The sequence below is a fragment of the Jaculus jaculus genome, chromosome 10 (assembly GCF_020740685.1).
Source record: "Jaculus jaculus isolate mJacJac1 chromosome 10, mJacJac1.mat.Y.cur, whole genome shotgun sequence".
NCBI lineage: Eukaryota > Metazoa > Chordata > Mammalia > Rodentia > Dipodidae > Jaculus > Jaculus jaculus.
In genome coordinates this window covers 87,476,093-87,490,055 of record NC_059111.1, presented here as the reverse complement: position 1 = coordinate 87,490,055, position 13,963 = coordinate 87,476,093, and the positions used below count along the sequence as shown (strand labels likewise).

Genomic DNA, 13,963 nt, shown 5'->3' with positions numbered 1-13,963 from the left:
AAAAGAGAAGAACTAAAGAGAACCACAGTTATATGCTGTACTCCTTTTCATCAGAGACAATTGGCCATTTTGTCTCTAGTCAGATTCTGGGGACACATGGCTTAAACTTGCATGGGCTCTGAGATAAAGGGGGTTCCATCCATTTTTTTCAGAGTTCAGCTTTCCATGAATTTAAGTAGCATATGTTGGAAAACAAGAACAAAATGAAATTACAGAGCAGAGAGATAAGCATCCTGACATTCTTTATCCTATTCTGAAATTGTTTTTACATAGCAAATTTACCTATTTGCAAAACACAAGGTGATAGACTCTTGTCTATGTTTAACCTGGTTAAACCTCCAATTACATCTGTACTTATGACTTTGTGACCCATCTAGCATAAGCATCACCTGTGTCTCATATAAGATGAATTTAGATTAAGACTGTGTCCCTATATAAAACTTTAAAGAGTATCCTTAAGAGTCTGTAAACAGTTGAAAAATCTCTAACTTTAGGCATGGTGTTTAGGTTTAGCCTGAAAATTCTTTCCTATATACGCACATCTTTATTCACCTACTTTAACATTTTCATCTAAGTACCACTCAAAAAGCATTTTTAATAAGCATTCTATGTCCCAACATTGAAAAACTTTTCCCAGTTCCTGCAATCAATTCATCTTATCCCATTATTAACCACCTTTCTTATAAGGATATTATGAAAAACTACACCAAATTAATTAATCCCATTACTCATTAACAAGTGAGTAGTCTAAAGACAATTTTATGTCATTAATACCAATAAGACATTAAACTAAGGCAAATATTGTTGCTATCTTGAGGCAGGCTGGCCTAGAAGTCAGGGCAGTTGCCTCCTCCTTTTAAGTACATTAAAAAAAAAAACTTTTAATACCTGATAAATTACCACTTTTGAGAGAATTCTATTGTTTTATAATCCTCTATGAAAGTTAAAGTTGACCTAGATCATAAATTCAGTAATTATATTCATATCATGTAACAAAGTTGACACATTTTTTTAATGTAAAACTTTAGTTCTTTATAGGCTGCAGTTAAATGTGACCTTTTTTTTTCTCTTTCTTGACGCTTTTTGGTGCGCTGTTGCGGCTGGGTGGGGCTTGCATCATCTTTGATCAGCCTTGTTTTACTCCCGGCACTCCCCAGGGCTCTGGTCTAGTACACATGGAGGTAATGGCCAAGAAGACTGCTGGGAGGCCAAGGATTCTGACTACCTGAAAGGGAAAGGGGGGGGGGGGCTCCAGGACTGCCAGGAGGCCTCTGGAGAAGGTGGTCCACTGGGAGGCTGCTGAAGGAGTGGGCTTGCTGGGGGCCATTGGGAGAGGAGGTGGAGACATGGCACCTGCATGGGCAGAGGGGCCATTGTCTGTCTGCCACCTGACTCTGACCCAAGCCGCTTTGGAGTGCTTGCAAAGCTGGCTTATAGTTTTGCTGCTTAAAGGGAGTGAGGGGAAATTTCCTTCATGAGCTTTTTATTTCCTAGCCAGATAAGCTATGTGGGTCCACATGGATGCCCAGAAATCCAGAAATGACCTGGATGACTTCTGCCCAAAAGGAGCCTGCCTCCCTCTGGGAGAGCTAATTCCGTTAACTTTCAGAAGAGCTCTTATTCCATGAACCTGAGATATATAGATTTATATTTTGGCATGAGGCAATGTTACCCATGACAGAGAAAGATTAGAAATTCCAAGACCAGGGGGCAACGTTCCTGAGGGCTGATTAGCACATGGGGGATTTCCCCAGAGCTCTGGGCATGAGCCTGTCCACAAGTTTAAGAGGCCTGCGATCTGCCCTACAGGCTTTTAAGAGGTCAGTGTGCTACCCATTTCTTTTGTGTGTCACAGAAAAATAGAGAGAGGGTTTTTGCCAGCACACAATGGGCTGTCGGGGTCCAGGCAGAGGACGGCTGGCCTTCAGTCAATACCGAAGAGTGGCCTTGGCCAAGAGACATCAGTTTCCAGTTCGTCGTGTCTGGTCCCACAAGATGGCATGAACCAAAAATAAAGGAGGAGAAAGAGAAACTTGCCAGTCCTCAAAACATGGAGGCAAGGCCGCATGGGCCGATGTCTCCCAGTCCCTCTGGGAGAGCACTCATCCACCCTGTCCATCTCATCAATGGCCCACGCTAGAATTGGGGCTGAGGCTTCAGCAGAGGGCTTGGTGTCTCTTTTGGGTGTAACTGCCAGCACCTGTAAAGGAGGGGGCGAGGAAGGGAGGAAAGACTGCACCCAGGGGAGAGGCTCTTCGGTCAGGTTCCTCCAGGTCACAGTATAAGGGATTTGGTCAGGGTGTCCACTCCTAGGGCGATGAACAATTTTTTTCGACCTCAAGTTTAGTATTTAGATGAAAGGTCCCCTCTGATGGCCATCCTACATTGAAGGTAAGCTATTCAGAGGAACAAAATGTAATCCATCTTTCTTTTTTGTAACATTTACCGTGTTGTTATGGGCAGCTGCTTTGACATCCTTCCATTGTGCAAGGCAGTCCTAAAGGGGAGGAAGGAATCTGTCCACGTTATTGAGTCAGGGGAGAAATGTCCGTAGGATTAGGGCAATGACAAGACACAAGACACAGACACACAGGCTGCCCCCCAAAAATACAGATGTGCCCACTACAGATGATTGGCAGGTTTTCTCTGTCCCAGACGACAGAACCCCACTCAGATTGGCAGGTTTGCTCTGTCCCAGAGGACAGAGTCCCCACTCAGATGAGGGGGCAGGACGTCTCCTTCCTCCTCCAGGTCTGTCCTTACGGGGTCCTATGACCTGATCAGAAAACAGATGTGGCTAGCCTACAGAGTGAAAGGAAAAAGAGAATGCTCAAGTGGAAAACTTACCCGACTGGTCAGAGAAGAAACCTTCAGGGTCTCAGGTTCCTTGGGGTCTCCGGGGATCTAGGACGAGCCCACAAGATGTTGTGTCAAGACCCCTGACCAGGAGCCAAGTCCCCTGTCACCCAGAGAACCTCCACAGAAGCTGAGACACTCGAATGTAAAAGCAACAGGTTTCTTTATTGCAAGCCTAGGCCTGGGCTCCATCCCCACAGTCTGGCACAGCGGTAGTGAGGGAGAGAGCCCCTTTCTTTTGGGGGAAGGGGTTCATATAGGAATTTGAACAAAGAAGTAGGGGATAGATACATGATTGGTTGAGTTAAACAGTTCTGATTGGCTTGGGGTTTCAGTGGGCAAAGTTGGGGGCAGGAGCTAGGGGCACTCTAGGCAGATGAAGTCATCTCCATTGTCCTTGAAGTGGAGATTCCTCAGTAACTTTAGGGGGAAAGGCAGCAATTGAGCAAGCAAGCAAAGTTTACAGAAGCAAAGGTCAGCATATTAGCAGGCTAGTTCTCTAAGTCAGGCCTGGGCCTTTTTACTTAAAATGGTTATATTTGTGGGTACTGGAGATCTGAACTCTGGTCTTTATGCTTGCATGGGAAGCTTTTTATTCGCCGAGCCACCCTCCAATCAACCCCATTTGTTGATTTTTAAAGAAGGTATAATTGTTTTCGTTCCTATAGATTTTGTTCCAGAATTTGTTCTCTAAGTCTGTGATACTCCTGAGTGTCATCCACCAGCTCTCTCTCCAGAACTTGTAGTTGTTCTGAGCTCTGTAAGTCAAGTCTTTCCATTGTTGATTTAAAGAGCAATTACCACTGTATCTGCACCCTGAAGGAAATGAACTTGCATTTCCCCTTTCCCTCCTTAGCTCCAGAAACACTTTTGCTTTTCTTTGCAGTTTGACGTTCCATGGGCACTTGGAAGATAACCTGCTCAAATTGAAATCATTTTTCTCCTGCCAATTTTCTCATCATCCTGTATTTCCTACCTGATTATGTCACCACAAAACTGGTTGCAATGGCCAAATCCTTGGAGGTATAGTCAGCGACTTCCCATTCCTCCCCTACTTACATACTGTCAATACAAAACCTCACTGATTCCATTTCAGAAATTCCATCAGAGCTCTTTCAGCTCCTCCTATATGCCAGTGCATTGCCTTAGTGATGGCTCCCCATCACCTATGCCAATAACTTCCTGAGTGAGCTCCTTCTGGCTTAAGATGGCCTCTACATAAGCGTTCCTCATCCATTTACTTCCATGAAATGCTATGTTTAGGCATGAAACATTTTCCTAAGGGCCATCATGGACTGTCTGTTGCCCCAATTTGTTAGTGCACCAGCTCTTTCCTGCCCTTTGCTGATAGTATTTTCTGTCATATTTTTTCATCTTTTCTTAAAAAACAAAACAAAACATTTTATTTATTTATTTGAGTGAAAAAGAAAGAGAAAGAGGGAGAGACAGAGAGAATGAGCACGCGAGGGCCTCTAGCCACTGCAAACAAATTCCAGATGCATGTGCCACCATGTGCATCTGGCTTATGTGTGTACTGGGAAATCAAACCCAAGTCCTTAGGCTTCGCAGGGAAGCACCTTAACTGCTAATCCATCACTCCAGTCCTTATCCTTTTGCTTGTTAAATGAGGAAATTTGTATGGACATATCATGTGTTGGTACCATCATTTACCTCCTTTTGACTACAATTAAATTCTATTACTTTTAAGGTAGCTTTTCCAGAGCACTCCTTTATCAAACTTAGGCTTCCTTGTCCCTCTTCACAGAGTTTGCCTTCAGTCATAATTGTATGCTTCTTATTGTTTACATGAAGCCTTAGTCACCGCCAACATTGGTGAGCTCTATGAAGGCAGAGGCCAACTCCTGTTTATTCACAGTGCATCCTTAGCTCCCACATGGTTCTTGGCAAATACTGGACACTCAACAAATATTTACTGAGGAACAAATTAGTCATTTTGACTAGTAACGATGTACTAGTAGGCAAGTCAACTTCAGGCATTAGCAGGACCCAACCTGAGCAAGTATGAGCAAGGCTTACTCCTGAAGGAGGTAAGTTAGTATGGCAGACAGCTTCTGGGTTTTCTGAGATGAACTTCCAAACTAGGCACAGTTATGCAGGAAGGGCTATTTATTGAAGCTTATAGATCCCAGGGAAGTTCCATAATGGCAGAAGAAGCTGGCCTGCTTTCATAGGTCCAAGCAGAGAGAAAGAAGCCACAAGACAAAAGAAAAAAGAAAGCCACACCACTCAGCACACTTCATGAACTCCAGGCTGAACGTAGGCACTTTGCATATCTTTAGACTGGAATTCCAAATCTACCACCACACTTTAGGGTTGGACCCTAAAATCCGCCCGGTGACACTTACTCCAGCCAGGCAGCTGGAAATCCAAGAAGTGTTAAAAACAAAACAACAATAACAAACTCCTGAATCTATTAGGGGGCATCTATTCAAACAACCACAGTTAGTAAGTGTATTTCCATTACAGGGATAATTTTGAATGTTCTCAAACTTACCAAGAAATAAATAACTAAATAAAAAATAAAAACGCCTTCAATCTTCTGTGATTGTTCAGTTATACGTTACTGCTGTATACGTCACATCTGATCATGCAGCCTGGGTACCTCTGTGAGCTACCTGACATGTCTTCTTTATATGGCTACCTCAGTTTTCTTCCCAAAGTATAAAGCTTGTCATGTAAGTTTCTTTCTTGCTTATGCACTTTTAATGGGTTCACATTGTTTTCAGAATAATGTCTAAATTATGTTAAGTCTTATTCCAGCCAGGCTTCTATATCACATTACCCTAGGCTGGGCATCTTATCAGCAAGAGAAAGTAATTTTTTACAGCTCTGGAGGCTTGAAATCTAAGATTGGGGTACCAGCGTGGATGGTTCTGGTGATAGTTCACTTCCTGGCTCACACAGTGTCTTTTTATATTGTGTCCTCAGGTGGTAGATGGTGAAAGGGAACTGTTTTGGTTGGTTTTCTTTCTCTTCTCTTCCTTTGTTTTTTTAAATTTCTTCCTTCCTTCCCATAGTTCCTTTGTTCCTTCTTTCCCTTTTTGTCCTTCCCCTCTTCCTTCCTCCTCATCTCTCTTCCTAAAGACACTAATCACACACGTGAGGCTCAATTCTTCTGATCCAATCCCCTCCCAGAGACCTGGCCTCTTCATACCATCACCTTGTGGGTTGTTTCAGATTTTGGGTATTTTATCTACAGCATTTGACATGAGTGACATAGTCATTTTTATTCTGAATCCAGTCATTCTTCCCATTTTCAGCCTTAACCATTTTAAACTGTAGACAAATACCTTGAACTGTGAAAGTCCTACTGTTTCCCACATGTGTATGTCTGTTTGCTTTTTAAAGTCCAATCTGCTCAAGCACTTTTGTTATTTTTTCCTGTCTGCTACCATTGCATGAATTACTTTGGTAGTTCTAAAATTTATTATATATTTTATTATGATATTGTAGAATGTCTCTCAGATAACATGAACTCCTGGATAATACTGTGTTTTTGAAGTGCCAGGCCCTGTATATAATGGCACCCAACAACTGTTGGGTGACTGAAGCTATTGTCAATTGTCTGAAAGTAAAAATCTCTTCACTTACTGAAGCAGTGCTACAAATGGTGATTTAATTCTCAGCTGATTCAACAAGGCCTATTGAATCTATAATGCAAATTGAAACCTATTGCTAATACTGTTTCTTCTTCTAGTGTTAGATTATGTTTTCTCTCTATTCCACTGCGGCTGGGAAAACTTCTTCCTCTCTTCTGGTTCCAGCTCTGAGTCAGAGAACTTTACTAAAATTTCCTTTTATCATTGCTTTAGGAGGAAAAGCAAAAAGAAGAATCTTCCCATCTTTCTTCCCTCCCTATCTCTCTTGTTCCTTCCCTGTCTTTGCCCCTTTATACCTTTCTCTGTAATTTTTATCTTTATGATGGAGGCATATATCAAGGGAATATCTGCATCTGTAGGACTTGCTCGTGACTCAAATATCCCTGAAGACTCTTCTCATAACATGTTATTATGTTCATGCTTAGAAACTAGCTATAACACTATTGGCAACGAAACAGCATTAACTTTAAATAAGATCTATTAGTAAATAAAAGTACCAAAAGACTTTGTTATTTAGGATAGGTCTCAGCTATGAGATAGACTTAGGCTTTAAAAAAAAATAATTTATTTATTTGGGAAAGAAAGAGGGAGAGAGAGAGAGAGAGAGAATAAGAATAGGTGTATCAGTGCCTCTACAAACAAACCCCAGACACATGTGCCCCCTTGTGCATCTGGCTTAGTTGGTAGTGGGAAATTGAACCTGGGTCCTTAGGCTTCATAGGCAAGTGCCTTAACTGCTAAACTATCTCTCCAGCCCCAGACATTAAAAAAAAAAAGGTTATCACTTGAATCACAGATAGCTCCATGTTGCTGGGATGAGCATCCAAACCAGAGAGTTTATGGGAGGAAGGAGTTTGTTTTATCTTATAAATCTAGGGGAAGTTCCATGGATGGTGGATGAGGCTGAGTCCCTTTCACTGATTCAAGCAGAGAGAAACTACCACTTGGCAGCACACACCACCACCAGCAGACAGCACACATACCACCAGAGCTCAGACTGCTCTCTCCATACCTTTGGGCTGTAATCAGATCCTCCCTCAAACACACCTTTGGATTAGGCCCCAGGATCTGCTCCCAATGACCCCTCCTCCAGCCAGGTAGCTGGACACCCACATTATAAGCTTAATCAAACACCTGAGTCTACGGGGGACATACATTCACATGGAAACCACCACAACTTTTATTTTGAATTATGCTTAATAAATCAAAATGGCATTTTTTTTTTTATTCTGCTCCCTGAATTTCATCAGACATCTTAGACATTTTGCCTTTTCTTATATACATCCACAAACATAATGCTGAAATTTAAGGAAAAAAAATAAAACCCTACAACTCATATGTTGATATCACTTATGTGATACATAGATTATAATGCAAACAAACATGATTTCTTATAATGCAAATGAACTATGATGTCTTTTAATAGATGAGAATGACAAATGCTTTGAGAAATAATATCCTGTGTTAAATCATATGCTTTTATAAAGTAGTTAACCTCCGTAAATTTTCACAAAATCAGTGCTCTTCTGAATCACTTTGTGTATGTATGCATTTTTTTTTAAACAGGTGGTGTTTGCATTGCTCAATCACAGAAAATTCCACGTGAACCAAGACCTGGAGAATTTGAAAAAATTATCAAACGCCTGCTAGAAACACCTAATGCTCGAGCAGTGATTATGTTTGCCAATGAGGATGACATCAGGTGCTAATTACTTTTCTAAAATATGTAAGATCACATTTATGCCCCACATCCTTTTGAAATATATTTCATGTACAGTGTAAAAAGCTTGGGAGATTTCACCAGAATTGCTATGTTCCTTTATAATTACAGACTGCCTTCTGCTCCAGACACAATAGCTTTCTAGGTTTTGGTGTCTACATTGTCTATAGAGAAAAGCCTGGCACTAAGAGAAGATAAGTAAGGATGATAGACATAGTGACGGGAACAAGGTCAAGGATAAAGCTAATTAACATGTGCTGGAGACACTGTTTCTTTTAGGAGATAATAAGATGCAAGCAGTTAGAACGATTAACTAGTTGTTTAACAGTGATGGACTGTGCATATTTAACTTCAGAAAGCTGGTTGTCTTAGTCTACTTCCTGTTGCTATCACTGAATACCACAGGCTGGGTAATTTACAAAAAAGCTTGTTCTGTTGGCTCTGGATGTCCAGGAGCAAGGTTCTAGCTTCATCCTGGCAGCTGAGAAATGGCCTTGCTGCTAGTTATGACATGGTGGAAGGTGTCACATGACAAGCCAGAACAGCTTTTTTTTTTTAATTTAAAAAATTTTTACATTCTTTTTTGAATTAATTATTTTTGTACATAGTGAATACAGTCAAGTTGGTACCATTGTTAGTCTCTTCCCTGTCCTCCCTTCTCCTCCTGTCCCCTCCTTGTTGATGTATATGGGTCATGCATTGTGGAGTTAACCCTCAGTTATGGGTAGGAGGAAATGTTCCTGTGTGTCATGACCCAACATGTGGCTCTGGCATTTTTTCCGCCCCCTCTTCCACAAAATTTCTGAGCCATGTTGGGTTCATTTTAGGTCTGCTTCAGTGATGAGGTCTTGGGAGCCTCTGTGTATCTGGATATCTGATTTGATAGAAGTTGATTGTTATCTGTGTCGATCTCCTTCATCCTTGTGCTGGTACCAGGTTCACCAAGAAAAGAGGACCCTTTCTTGTTTCACCAATTATTCTCCTAGTTTCATCTGGGGCCCTTTTGAGGTATGATGGGGTGGTTCTTTCCTTAGGATCTGCATCTATCTGAAAAAGAGAAGCAGATTCTCCAACGGAGAGTAATGTTAGCACCAGATAAATGGGATAGAGAGAATTTAATAGGTGTAAGCCTTCTTGTAGCCCATGATTGGTGGTACCTTGATAATGGAGAGTAGGCTCATTTTTGGATATGGTTCTGACTTGCTTCCCAGTCCCAGCTATGGGTCCCGTTCCACTGAGAAAACCAGTTAGCCAAATCAAGAGCAGTTGGTTTCCCACCATGGCTGTGCACCACTATAGCGCTTGTGTGAGCATCATGACAGGTTATTTGTTGCCAAGTGGGTTAGACCATGACTTGCTTGGACAGGTATAGGTCATTTTCCCCCAGTCACCCATGTAGCACCTTCGGGCACCAGACGCGCTGGCTGTCTGGGGACTGACTCTCTCTCAGCTTCCAGCCATGTCACTCACTCCATGTTACCTGTCAACTGCATATGGTGTCTTCAACAGTAGAGTCTTACCACTAACCTTTGGTGGGTCATCGAGTACTCTGACAGAAATCTGTCATTCTTTTAGGAAACCTTATAGGTCTCTCTGATCAAAAGCTCATTGTGGATGATAGCTACCTGCTGGTACTGGGAGTTATAGGTCAATGCCCATGAATAGAAGGAAGAAAAAGATAAGTAATATAAAAGAGTTAGAGAGGAGAGGGAGAGAGAGAGAGAGAGAGAGAGGAAGTTGTGGAAGATTAAGGCCAGTCTTCATTGTACCCTCTCCAGTGCCTTGTGACTCAGTTTCCCTCTAAGGGCCTCATGAAGGTTCAGCCATTTGGTCTGCCTTGTAGGATGTATAATTTTATGGTACCATTGCCATATTGGTCCAGATTTGTGTTCCCCACCCCCTCCCTTGCCCTCTCCTTCCTCCTTACCCACCCTATTGTCTGGTCCTTGAGATGCTTGCTGGGTATGTCAGCATCTTGGGTAGATTCAGGTTAGGTGCTGTAGATGTGTGAAACTATCTGGTGATTATCTTTCTGTGCTTGGGTGAGTTCACTGAGAATGATCTGTTCCACGTTCAACCATTTTTCTTCAAAATTCATTGTGTCCTTTTTTCTTAATGCTGTGTAGAATTCCATTGTGTAGATATGCCACATCTTAGTTATCCATTCATTTAGTGATGAACATCTGTGTTGATCCCAGCTCTTAGCTATTATGAATTGAGCCGCTATAAACATGGTTGAGCAAAGCTCTCTGGACTGAGGCCTGAATGTTTTATGGTACATGCCCAGTAAGGGAATAACTGGGTCTGTTGGTATCTCTACAGTCAGATTTTTTAGGAGTCTCCATATTGCTTTCCAAAGTGGTTGTACCATCTTACATTCCCACCAACAGTGGATGAGGGTTCCTATTTCTCCACATCCTCACCAGAAGTTATTTTCATTTGACTTTTTGATGTTTGCTATTCTTACTGGGGTAAGGTGGAATCTCATAGTTGTTTTAATTTGCATTTACCTGATAATTAGGGATGATTTTCTGAAGTGTGTGTTTGCCATTTGTATTTCTTCCTCTGTGAACTGCCTGTCCAGCTCTTTGCCCCATTTTGTGAGTGGGTTATTTGACTTTTTATTGTTTAGGTTTTTGAGTTCTTTGTAGATTCTAGAGATTAGGCCTCTGTTAGTCGGATATTCATCAAATATTTTCTCCCATTCTGTGGGTAATCTACTGGCTCTGCTTATTGAATATTTGTCTGTGAAGAAACCCTTCAGCTTCATGTGATTTCATTGGTTGAATGCTTGTTAAAGATCTTGTGCTACTGGGGTTTTGTTCAGGAAGTCTTTTCCCATTCCTATATCATGGAAAGCAGAACAGCTTTTCTTATGAAGTCACACATGCAGTCATAAGGGCCACATTCTCATGACATAGTCAAACTTAATTACCTCTCAAGGAACATACCTTCAAATCATTTACATATGATTTTGGGGGTTAAGTTTTCAAGGCAGATGAGATTTGGTGAACATATAGAAACTATATCAGTTGTGATATGACATTCATAATTGTAGTGTTTCTTGATAAATGGTGCTACATTTGATTTCTTCTTATTCCTACAGGAGGATATTAGAAGCAGCAAAAAAATTAAACCAAAGTGGGCACTTTCTATGGATCGGTTCAGATAGCTGGGGATCCAAAATAGCACCTGTCTATCAGCAGGAAGAGATTGCTGAGGGGGCTGTGACAATTCTGCCCAAACGGGCATCAATTGATGGTAAGAATGCAACAAGAGTGATTTTTTTTTTCATTCCACAGGATTCAATATTCTAAGGCAGGCTAGGGAGGGAGCTTAGTGGTAGAACATTTGCTTAGCAAGAAAAATGTTTCTGGGTTTGATCACTATGCTGGAACAAAAATGAAAGGAAGAAACATTGAAAGGCAAAACTGGAGTATTAGAAAAGAAATGTACTCATTAGTAATGATTCTGAGCAGCATATTTAGTTCTGATGGCAGCCTTGTCATTCCCATAACTATACAACCCAGCATATTTCAAAGAGTGTGCATTAGATTTTCTCTTATGAAAGTGGGCCAATCATTAACCATTAAAATTACATATTTAACAATGTATGCAATTATACTTTAATTTTTCACATTTTCATTCGCATGTATAAGGGTTACAGCATTTTGGAGGAAAAGCACTTGTTCCAAAAACACTGAATACAAGATGATGCTGGGTTAACCATATGCTCAAATAAAGAAACAGGAAATATTTGGAGCAACCTTGAAAAACATTCTTTCTCCATGTATGTTTTCCACATGTCCTGACAATAGTTCAAATTCCACCTTTAATGTTATGCTTTGGAGTAAGATATGATTAGGGGGCTTCCTTCAATAAGGGGATTATCCTAGGAATGCTAATCCTTTAGCCTAAATAGCCATGACTCTATAAGATCTTCTTAGCAGTGATTGTTTTATTAACTTGGCTAAAAATGGGACATATAGGAGATAATGTTTGAATGGGGAGACAGAGGGAAGTCTGAAACATTGATTCATGCTAGGAGAGAGAGAATAATAATAATAATAAAGTTTGAATTAGAATCTGAGTAACCAGGGTCTAATATAAGGCTACTGGGTACTACTGTGGGAGGTTCTCAGCAGAGTGAGAGGCTCCAAGTATGACAACAAGACCAGACTTTCCAATTCGCTTGTGTCTAGAACCAGTGGTAAGGATGAGGCTGTCCATTTGTCCTCCTTGACTTTCTCCATAAGAGAATCCTTATTTTGAGGTGATCGATCTCCTTCTTCTTATATTTGTTATGTGTTCCTATATCATGCGATACGCAAATATAATATCTGCTTGCAAGTTCTAATGGCATTTAGTTATTTAGTTTTGATTTTGAAAGAATATTTTGAACCATATCTTTCTTCTTTAAAACAGGGTTTGATCGATACTTTAGAAGCCGAACTCTTGCCAATAATCGGAGAAATGTGTGGTTTGCTGAATTTTGGGAAGAGAATTTTGGATGCAAGTTAGGATCCCATGGAAAAAGGAATAGCCACATAAAGAAATGCACAGGTAGTCACATGTTTTCTTTGGTGCATTTGTTTTAGTAATGTTTAACAAAGGAAGTGGATCTCTATGTGAGTAACAATGAGCATATCTTCTATTTCTGTTTTTATTTTCTTAGCAAGGTGAACATGAATTGATCATTGACCAATCTGAAAGATTGTTCGTTTTATTCATATTGTTGACCAACAAGTACTCATTGAATATTTACCATGTGTGCAGCATAGGGAATTTCAATTATGTTTGAGTGACATTTGCTAAGTATCTACTTTAGGAAAAGTACTTTATTAGGCTTCAGGGGATATAAACAAATGGACAAGATGTACTATTATTCTCTAGGAGTTCAAATGTAGTGAGTATAACTGACCATAGAGAAATGGTGCTCAATTACTTCACTGTATGACTTCTATTCCATTATGCTATTCTTCTCTACCCAGCATAATAGCTATCCTAGAGCAGCTATGCTTTCTGATGCTTCTCCTTTATGGAGCTTGTGATTTGAAATAGTAATGTTATTAAGTGTCTGCATTTGGTTTTTATTTTTTAATGGATTGGATTTTTCTTTCTTAAAAATATTTTTATTTATTTGAGAGAGAGAGAGAGAGAGAGAGAGAGAGAGAGAGAGAATGGGTGTGCCATGGTCTCTTTAGTCACTGAAAATGCATGTGCTATGTGCATCTGGCTCATAAAGATACTGTGGAATAAAACCTGGGCCCTTAGGCTTCACAAGAAAGCACCATAACTGCTAAGACATCTCTCCAGCCTGAGTGTTTTGTAATATAAGAATGAAACAATATTTATTTGTAGATAACATGTCTGTGTACATAGAAATAACCATGAAATTGTCAGATTTACTTAGCATTAAGAATAAATTTGCAGTCACAGAACCAAGGTCAATGTAGACATTCGTTAATATTAGAGACAAACATTTTGAAATTGATGTTTAATGAATACTGCTGATAGAAGGGTGAAATAGAAACAGAAAACCGGGCTGGAAGATGGCTTAGTGGTTAAGGCACTTGCCTGCAAACCCTAAGAAATCATGTTTGAACCTCCAGGTTCTACATAAGCCAGATGCAAAGTGACATAAGCACTCAATGTCTCACATGTGCACAAGGGGTCACATGTATCTGGAGTTCATTCATAATGGCTGAAGGCCCTGACACACCCATTCTCTCTCTCTCTCCTTTTCTCTCTCTCCTTCTTCCTTTCT

The 13,963-nt window shown here is 40.6% G+C and overlaps 1 protein-coding gene across 6 annotated transcripts in view; it reads left to right on the top strand.

The window, feature by feature from the left end:
* The window catches only part of Grm8 (glutamate metabotropic receptor 8), an 854,699-nt gene that overhangs the window by 404,942 nt on the left and 435,794 nt on the right, over positions 1-13,963 (top strand). For all 6 annotated transcript variants that reach the window (XM_045159898.1, XM_045159896.1, XM_004658606.2 and 3 more), the window contains 3 exons: positions 8,043-8,178; positions 11,303-11,457; positions 12,622-12,759. In XM_045159898.1, coding sequence (XP_045015833.1) covers positions 8,043-8,178; positions 11,303-11,457; positions 12,622-12,759 — 429 coding nt within the window. The remainder of the gene's footprint in view (positions 1-8,042; positions 8,179-11,302; positions 11,458-12,621; positions 12,760-13,963) is intronic.